We start from the raw sequence: 10,261 nt of genomic DNA, 5'->3' as shown, positions 1-10,261 counted from the left end.
TTTGAACCATGGGGGGAGCAAAAAAAAAAAAAAGCATCATGCAACAGCGTTCCCTGTGGGATCGCATGCTGCAGATGACATGTGAACCGGGGTATAGTGAAAGTGATCCATCATTAAGTGAAGATGCTGCAAAGAAACCTAATATATACAGAGCGAGGCGATCAATGAGTGCACAGTGCTGCGTGATAGCACCGGCAAATGTCACACATTTCTCAGAGGGGAGATGCTTTGGAAGCCTTTTCTGTTGCCGCAGGAAATGTGTTTCAAAGACATGAAAGTGAAACTGAACATAGAAGAATATCAAGAGACATTTCGGGCAGAAAAAATACTTAAAATCAAATAACTTAAAAAAACCACAACACAATTTTGAATTCCTATTTGAATGGAAATTTAAGGAAGATGGTTTTATTGAAACATTATCTTTTCCGGTTTTCTTTAGTCAGTGTGTTAGAAGCCAAGGAGGTCGTGTCCTCTTAGGCTCTTAGGTCAACAGAGCTCCCTCAAACCTTCAGCGAGGTGATCCGGCACTACAACCACCTGACCTCCCTGACGCTCAGCCACCACCATCGGACTGTGTCGTCCCCGCAACCACGGCCGTCCTCATTCATGCAAGGCCTGCTTCGACCTCCATCTCATTGGCAAGGAACTTGATGAATATAAAGGATTAATTATGACTAATAAAACATCTGAATCCGTATTGGTTATAAATGTATCTAAATCGGATCAGAAATGAAAAGAAGTGGATCGGTGGGAATCGGCGTTCCTTCTATATTAAGCTTTTGGGCACATGGGAACACTGTTTGTTCTCTCATAAAAAAACACACAACAATACAGTTGTCCCCTGTGCCCAATGAATAAATATAGCATGCTAAGAATACCTCACCTTTGAGCCAAGCACTTCGCTGATTCTGAAAATGTAATCATAATTGGCAACAGACAGTTTTAAAAGAACACTTCCACCTTGGAATTTAAAAAGAAAAATCAATAACGAGAATCTGCAAATATGTTTCGAATAGATGCAGATGAAAACCGTGCATTACAGATAAAGCAAGTAAAGCAATGGTTTTGATGGTTTATCAAATTCTCCTTTACTTAGTGTGTTGATCAGTTCAGTGACATTAGTGTTAGCACTGTCTGCAGCACAGCTGAGCCGGCTGTGGTGCAGATTGGTTGACTGGTTTCGGAAGGTAACGTGCCGCTTCGCCAGTGATGCACAAACGCAAAGAATGGGATTAGTTACTTCTGATGGTCTCACATAGCAGCCTCTGCCAGCAGTGTGTGTGTGTGTGTGTGTGAATGGGAAGGAACGACCTGCAGAGTGACAGTGTCAGAGGACACATCTCAAATCCATTTAGTATGCGCTCGTCCAAGCAGCATGCATACAGGTACAGGAGAAACAAAAGAAGTGTAAACTCCCCCCCCCAAAAAAAAAAAAAAAAAGGATTCTTTATGCCTGAAGAAGATTCTTCGGATGGAAATGTTGCCCCTCATGAAGTTGTTCATTGGGAGTTGAACAGTGCGCAGACCTTTTCTCTTCTTCCTGCTTTGATCGTTATTTTACTTTTAAAAATCTGTAGCAGTCTCAAAAATGAAATTTCATCCAATCCGAAGTGGAGAAACGTCAATCCTCATCTATGTTTGAACAAGCATCCAAAAATGTCTACCAACTGCTTCGAGATCTTCTGGGCCTTGTAGGAGAATTAAAGCAGAATAAAAAAAAAAAGAAAAAAAAGAAAGTGCATTTTGACACCACTTTCAGAATTTTTCTCTCAGTAGTCTCAGCCTTCAATAATGAGCAGGAATTTAGTATAACATCAGTCAAACACTGTTAGAATACAGCGAGGGAGAGGGCGAGAGAGAGAGAGAGATGGGGAGAGAGAGAGGGAGAGAGAGAGAGAGAGAGAGAGAGGAGGGATGAAATGAAATGAATATTCCGCCTTCCCACTCCACATGAGAGATGAGGCCGTGAGCTCACGGCTCCCTCTACAGTCTGTACAGTGGAAATTTTCCATCCAGGGCAGCAAAACAATCAAACTGACTGTGTTGAACAGTCGCGAGGACACAGACGGAGACGCGTCCACAGATCACACACACTCACACACGCACACAAACACGCACACACGTAGTCTTGTGAGATGTGTGTCTGAATCGGCAGTGGATGCATCATAAAACCATGCAGATGGAGTGACTTTACATCTGGAATATTCCTTATTTTGGATCTACAGTTTTCTGCGGACAAACCCCAAAAAAATGTCTCATGCTTTGAATACTTGAGTGACGACAACTTTCCTCTTTCCGGACTTAACGCGGAAGAACAAAAAAAAAAGGAGGATGCAGTGGATTTAATCATGCAAACAGATCAGTTCCCCGATCAGGATTAGCAGTTTGAATAAAGGAGCCAGTTTGTGGGTGTCTGCAGCGGGGGGGCACCCAGCGATGTGGTCTGCGGAGATGGCTGGTTTGCTGAGGTTCTTGTCCGCGGATGTTGCAGCTCGGCCGGGCTGCGCACGGTGCCTTTGGGTGGCTGTGATTGGACCGGACACGGATTGGGGCTGACTGATGTTTGTTCGAGAGGAAATGTTTTTGGGGAGGAGATCAATATGAGTTACTGGCGCACGCGAGGTGTGCGTGTGGGGAGGGGGGGGAGATGCCAGTCTTCACGAGCACACCTATAACTAAGAGGACGGAGGGAAACTTGCAGCAGAAAGGATTTTAATCTCATGGATTTAAAATGAAAAGAGATCCGAAAGAAACGCTCACCGCATGACTTTAAGTGTATTTAATGTGATGTGTTTTAATGACTTTGCAGACTGAACATTTTTTTTTTCACAAGTGGATATGGATCGTGTTTGCTTTTGCACTAAAGTTTTTCCCCTCTTTTTGGCCGTCATGCACAAGACTTTGGTGTTGCATCATTCTCTTCTCAAAAGTATATTTTTTTGGACGGACACTCACTTTAAAATGCAACAGAAGTTATGGGACAGTTTTATAAAGAGAGAAAACATTCCTTCTTGTTTGAACATTTAATGAAATCCATTCAAACACATCTGGAAATATGGCATTTAACTGGGTTGTATTTTCAGCTTTTTTACTGTCGCTGTTCGCAGTGGGGGCAGCTTTCTCTGGGGTCTTCAACACCACAGACAGAGACATTTTCACAGACGATTTGCTTCAGGTCAGGCTCACACAAGACACAGCTGCTGAGCAGTGGAAACTCCAGTCTACTGATTCCCATCCCAACCTCTATTTTAACCAAGTGGATGTGTTGCACTTGAGGCAAAGGTCCTCCACCACCCACAGTCACATATTTAAAGTCATCCGGTCTGCTGCGCTCACCATGCTGTCCAACGCTCCCTTCTACATGCCCCCTGTCAAACACGCCGAGTTTACAAGCAAGTGGAATGAGATTTATGGGAACAACATGCCTCCCCTGGCGCTCTACTGCCTGTTGTGCCCAGAGGACTCTGCCGCCCTGCAGTTTCTTATCAAGTTCATGGATAGGATGGCTGAATACCCGGACTGGAAGGTGACCAGCGCTCCTAACGACGAGGTCCCCTCGGCGCACTCTCTCACTGGATTTGCTACTGCTTTTGACTTTATTTACTCCTACCTGGATGCACAGCGGAGGGATGTTTATCTGAAGAGAATTCGCTCGGAGACAGAGGAGCTGTACGAGCTGTCAAAGCACAGAGGCTGGGGGAAGCAGTATCTTCAAAATCATCAAACCACGAACATTTTAGCCATTTTAACTGGTGCGTTAGTGTTGGGGTCGCGTGAGGACCCGGAGACGATGATCTGGAAACAAGTGGCGGTGAGTTACATGGAGAAAACTATGTTCCTCCTCAATCATGTCGTCGATGGCTCCCTCGACGAGGGGGTCGCTTATGGGAGCTACACAGCAAAGTCCATCACACAGTACGTCTTCTTAGCTCAGCGTCATTTCAACATTGACAACATGCACAACAACTGGCTGCAGGGACACTTCTGGTTTTATTATGCCACTCTGTTGCCGGGGTTTCAGAGAACTGTCGGCATTGCAGACTCCAACTACAACTGGTTTTACGGGCCGGAGAGCCAGCTGGTTTTCCTGGACACGTTTGTCATGAGGAACGGAACCGGGAACTGGCTGGCTCAACAAATCAGAAAGCACCGACCCAAGGATGGTCCCATGGGACAGTCGTCAGCCCAGCGCTGGGCTACACTTCACACAGAGTACATATGGTACAACAACCACCTCACGCCGCAACCTCCACATGACTTTGGCAAAGCTAAGATGCACATTTTCTCAAACTGGGGTGTGGTGACATACGGGGCAGGGCTGCCCAACGGACAGGGGAATACTTTTGTGTCTTTTAAATCGGGCAAGCTGGGTGGTCGTGCGGTCTATGACATCGTCCATGACAAGCCTTACTCCTGGGTGGAAGGTTGGAACAGCTTCAACCCAGGTCACGAGCACCCTGATCAGAACTCGTTCACGTTTGCTCCTAATGGGCAAGTTTTCGTGTCCGAAGCCCTTTATGGTCCAAAATACAGCTATCTGAACAATGTCCTGGTGTTCAGTCCATCTCCGACAAGTCAGTGTAACAATCCGTGGGAGGGTCAGTTGGGGGAGTGCGCCAAGTGGCTGCGCTGGACCGATGAGGGAGTGGGTGATTCCAGAGGGGAGGTGATCGTGGCGTCCTCGCACAGGGACACGATGTTTGTGAGCGGCGAGGCCGTGTTGGCGTATTCCCCGGCTATGAGACTCAAGAGCGTGTTCAGAGCTCTGGTTCTGCTCAACTCTCAGACCCTGCTGGTGCTCGACCACGTGGAAAAGTGGGGCGACTCGCCCGTGAATTCCCTCAGCGCGTTCTTTCACAATCTCGACATTGACTTTAAGTACGTCCCTTTCAGATTCATGGACAGATACAACGGCGCCATGATGGACGTCTGGGACGCTCATTATAAGATGTTCTGGTTTGACAGCCAGGGCCACAGCCCTGACACGAGGATCCAAGAGGCAGAGCAGGCGGCCGAGTTTAAAAAGAGGTGGACTCAGTATGTCAATGTCACTTTCCCAATGACGGGCACAGTCAGCAGGGTAGCTTATGTTTTACACGGGCCATATGTCAAAGTGTCCAATTGTAGATTTGTGGATAACAGCAAAAATGGTGTGAGACTGTCTTTAACCATAAACAACACAGAGAGGATAGTTTCTATCGCTACAAACTATAAAGACATAGGAGCAAGGTTAGCTTATTTAGGATTCGGAGGTCATTGTAAAGTTGAGGATAGGTATCAAATCACTCGATACGGCCTTGGGACACAACTCGTTCCTAAACAAATTAGCAGTGAAAATCAGCTGTTTGACTTTGGGTTCACTGTTAATGTGATAGCGGGGGTTGTTCTCTGTGTGGCCATAGGATTTCTAACCATGCAGAGAAAGTTTTACGTCTGCTTCAGCAGGCTGATGCGCTACGCCCTCCTCTCTGTGCTCATTCTGTGGATTGCTGAGCTGCTGTTTGTGTCTAACAGCTGCGATCAGCTTCTCTGTGGGGTAAAATGGAAAGGTGCGGGTGCCAAAAGCGAAGTAAACAAACAAATCAGACTCTACGAGCAGCTACGGCTCCCCCTCCCCACCGTCGTCATAACAACCCTTCCAGGATCAGGCTCAGAGATACTCAAGCACCTTTTCTACAACAGCTCAGACTTTGTTTACATCAGGGTTCCCACCGAGCACGTGGACATCCCTGAGACCGAGTTCGAGTTCGACTCTCTGGTTGACGCCTGTGAGTGGTCAAGGTCGGATGCCGCGCACGGACGGTTCAAGATTATACAGGGCTGGCTGCACTCGCTGGTCCACAACATCAAGCTGCACCTGCAGAACATTCAGCTGGCGGAGGGCAGCAGGGTCAAACAGCCCCAGAGAGTCGTCCCCTCAAGGGACAGAAAGAAAAGATCCAGGAGGAGAGAGCCGGCGTCCGAGCTGAAGGGCAAACTCAGAGCCAGCCTGGACAGAGATGCAGAGTATGTTCGGGAGATGAGACGCCACGTTGCGGAGTACCCAAACGCCCGGGTGGTCCTCAACATGCGGAGTGGCAGCTGGGCGTTAAAACTTCCTTTCATTCAGGAAGTTGTTGGACCGTCTTTAAGGACTATCTACCTTGTGAGAGACCCTCGGGCGTGGATTTATCTCATGGTTTATAACAGCAAACCCAGCCTGTACTCCCTTAAAAACATCCCACAGCACCTTTCCTTGATATTCAAGGAGGACGCCGTCAGGGATGGGTGCCCAACTGTGGCGCCGGAGTTTAAAGTCATTCAGAGACTGCTGTCTCGTTCAGAGACAGACCCCATCCTCATCCTGGCTCATCTGTGGCTGGCTCACACCGCAGGAGTGCTGAGGGTCAGCGAGGGCCTCCCCGAGGAGTCCCACCTCCAAGTGAGGTTCGAGGACGTGGTCAATTTCCCGCAGGAGACGGCGGAGACCATACACACGTTCTTAGGGGTGCCCGTTTCCCCCGCGGCGCTCAACCAGCTTATTTTCACCACCTCCACGAACCTGTACAACCTCATGTATGAGGGAGACATTTCACCAGCCAACATTAACATGTGGAGACAGAATATGCCTCGAAAGGACGTCAGGCTGATCGAGGACATATGTGGGGGTGTGATGAAGAGGCTGGGCTACACCAGGTTAGGTAGTTAACTCGCTGCTGCTGGTCAGCACTGCAACGACTCCTATCTAAGCACGAGTGTGAGAATGTGTCTAAAATATGTCATTATGCTGAACATAAGCCACGTTCACCTGACAAGTCCAGAAAATAGTCTTAATTCAAGAGAGGAAAAAGGGCCCTCATTGCTAATTATAAGATAAACAAATCTGCCAATGGGGAAAGAAAATGTCACCTGAGGGTCTTGAATTCATGCTTGTGCATTTCATTTCACGACACCCAACAGGTGCGTGTCTTTGCTCCAGTTCTGAGGCCTCATCCTCTCGCTTGTAGTATGTTTAAAATAAGACGTCTATCCGTACCTTCCCTGTGAATGTGGCTCATTGTAAGTGGAATGAGATATTCTTGACTAAAACAGACGCACGCCCGCTCAGATTGGAGTCGTTGCCGTACAGAGCTGTGTTGTTTACTGTAGCTGCCAGTCTGAAAAGTTTTTTTTTTTTTTTTGGTTTTGCACTGACCCCTGAAGTAAAAAAAAAAAAAAAAAAAAAAAAAAAAAGTTCTTATTCTGTAAGTTCTGGGTGTTTGTAAGGTGTTGTTTAAAGTACAGCAACAGATGTTTTGCGAGGGAGGAATATATCACAATCAAATAGGTGAAAGGGAGCTTCTGCAGTTCTCCTCCTCCCTCGGCTGCCCTTCACTCTTACCTGCAGCACTCTTTAATCAAAGCAAACTCAAGGCTCTCCTTGTGCTCGATGCAGATGAATGCCACTGAATTCCAGCGCAAATCTTGTGTTACAGCAACAGATCAATTTCCCAGAGAAGATTTAATGCTGCATGTCTTAATTAGTGATGAAAAATTAGCCAGCGTTCCCCTCGGTTCATAATCTGTGATATCAGAGGAATGTCTGTTAGAAATCCATAACTGTTTTTTTTTTTTTTTTTGGAGTGGGGTTAGCCAGGGGACATTTTGGTGAATTGGTACAGAAATGTTATGATGCTGATTAAGACGCTTATTTATTGGACAGCCTTCTTTATTTGTAGCTCTGGGACAGACTTTCAAGGACTCATTTGGCTGTCAAGAATTTAATATTTGAATTGAATGCGTGCCGTTCCCTTTTGAAATAAAAACAAATGCTGCAGTATATTCGGAGAAACAGACGACAGCGCTGCTTTATTGCTCTGATAGAAACATAATGAATGATAAGGATTGTACTTTGATTTAAAAGGGACGAGAAGCTCTTAGATGTCATTACAGCTCGATGGCTTAGCACTTTCACATCGACTCCTTTGATTGTATGCAGGATTCGGTGCAGTAATCCAAAGCTAAACTTTACTGTATGTGCTCAGTCAGTTTGGGAATATCAAACCTCTGAGGACATTATGACTACAAGAAAAGGGAAGCGAGATGTATTTATGGGTTCCAAAGACACATTTCCAACAGAATCAGGGATGAATTTGATTAATATAACTCCCTTTGGCATTTATTGAATTAGATCAGAGGGAAGTGCTTAATAGGGATCAAACTGGGAGAAAAAAGAAAAAAAACAACCTGTCAGGCTTGACACATTTCTCGTCAAAGCAATTTCCAAAGCATCCCCCTCAGCTACTCATATTAATCTGCAAAAACGCCATAACGCAGTCTTTTTCTTTTTTTTTTATTCTGTGTTTTATTGCCATTTCATTTTTCAATGAGAAAAAAAAGAAAAAAGAAAAGGACCCGGAGGAAATGCAAACGGCACATCTTTCCATTTCCTGTCCCGGTCAATCACAAATCCAATGATCTTTTCTTAGGGCCTTTGTTTTGAAAGAGTTCAGTGAGGCGTGGACCGAACAAGGGGTGAATATTAAGTTGATGCTAAAGACGAAGAAGAAGTCAGAGACCAAATCTCACTCTGTGACGCTCTGCTCTTTGGCCTGGGCGGAAAAAAATGTTTGTTAACCTTTCGCTGCTGTCTGGCATTACTGTAAATGTAAAATGACTGTGCAATGCAGAGAGCACGCTTTCATCTCGACTTTCTGATCGCATCTGTTCACGTGCAAAAAAAAACAACAACAACAACAACAACAACGCTGCCCATGTGGAAATATCATTTTCTTATTTTTCCCTCAGCTAGAAACAGTTCTGTTTGTTTTTTTTCTTTCTTTCTCGGTGAACACTGAAACCCTTGACTGCCTGGAAAAGCCGTTTGATGTTTGTGCTCTTTGAATGTGTAGACTTGGCAGACATGCTCTCACTTTGGTGTTGCAATCCTGTTACCAACTCTGTTTTGTATTTGCTCGTGGGGATATGGTTCCTTGCTTCTGTGGCCTTGAATTACAATCATTTACTTTCTATGGGTTCTATTTCTGTGAGGACAAGGAGACAATGTAAAGAAAAGAATAAATTCATAACTATAACTCCGAGCAGTCTTTGTTCTGATGCATCACATGTTTATACACTGTAACATCAGCCTAAGCAGCTGCATTATACTCATGTTAAACTGCTATTATGTCTTACTACAAAACACCGAACATGAATCCTAATTAGAACACAGTCTCACTCTGGTTACTGCTAACCGCGAGTAAAACAGCTCCTCACGCAGATGTCTCTGTGCAGCAGCGAAATCTCCATTTTACTAGACATGCTTGACAGAAGCTTAATTGCTGCGTACGGCTGACGTGCATGTCGAGGAGGAGCCAACAATTAAAAACATGTCAGGAAACTCTTATGTCATGCTCGCGCCTGTAACGGGGCTTTGAGAGAGCACATGCTGTGTCTCGTGTCTCCGAACGGTCTCAGTGAGTCAGTCATGTCGTTAGTCATTTGTTCTCGATCCCTCCTGTATGAGAGTCTAACGCTTGGCACAGTCCCCTCTGTGTAATCTGTCCATGCACAGGCACGGATGCTTACGAGCAGGGAAAAACCTCAGGCGAATGCTTCAGAAGGGAGGTAACGCCGTGTCCGGACTTGCATCTGCTTTTGGTTCAGTAGCCTTCAGTGATGCATTCTGGACCAAGGAGGCACTGGAAATATCGGTGCTGAAATGATGCTCGTAACACTCGCACAAGTTTCACTAAAAAAAGAAAATCTCACTCTTACACAGAAAAAAGTGCTTAAAACACGTTTAACTTTAGTTGAATAGAATCCAGCAGCTTACTTTTACAGGTTTTCAAAGTCGGTACAATCTCTCACCACATCTCAGAGGCTAACATTGTCCCTTAGCTCATTAACACATACTGCATCTGACAGCTTTAATTATTAGATTACACTTTGCATACCCTCCCAGTGCTGTAAATCTTGATATTTCTTTCGGGTTAAATGTATATTTCGGGGGGTTTTATGATTTAAATTCTGCAGACTGAACTGCTCAAAATGTGCCCCGACTCAAGACAGAATAAAGTCATGTAAGAGCGCTGAGAGCAAAGTTGTTTATCTGAGGGGAATTTTTCCGAGATGAGCTGTTTTTACAGGAAATAAACAATCTTCTAGAAAGTGCTGAGTTGCTGTAATTTAAACCACAAAGCAGATAATGAAGCCGTTAACAAGAGGGGGGAAAAAACACCAGAGCAGTGAAAAACACGATGTACAAACATTTCGACATAAACATAAGAGTGTGTGTGTGTGT

General features: G+C 45.4%; 1 protein-coding gene across 1 annotated transcript; it reads left to right on the top strand.

Moving 5' to 3' along the window:
- The first annotated feature begins 1,910 nt into the window (after nt 1-1,910).
- Nucleotides 1,911-9,053, top strand: dselb (dermatan sulfate epimerase like b). The gene has a single exon (XM_079361544.1). It carries the CDS (start codon nt 3,056-3,058, stop codon nt 6,686-6,688), a length of 3,633 nt encoding a protein of 1,210 aa, XP_079217670.1. The 5' UTR covers nt 1,911-3,055; the 3' UTR covers nt 6,689-9,053.
- Nucleotides 9,054-10,261: the final 1,208 nt, after the last annotated feature.

The sequence above is a fragment of the Symphodus melops genome (genome assembly GCF_947650265.1).
Source record: "Symphodus melops genome assembly, chromosome: 14".
Classification (NCBI taxonomy): domain Eukaryota; kingdom Metazoa; phylum Chordata; class Actinopteri; order Labriformes; family Labridae; genus Symphodus; species Symphodus melops.
This window is presented reverse-complemented; position numbering and strand designations above follow the sequence as displayed.

Coding starts and splice junctions, on each gene's coding strand:
- dselb (XM_079361544.1), top strand. CDS start 3,056: ATGGCATTTAACTGGGTTGTATTTTCAGCTTTTTTACTGTCGCTGTTC.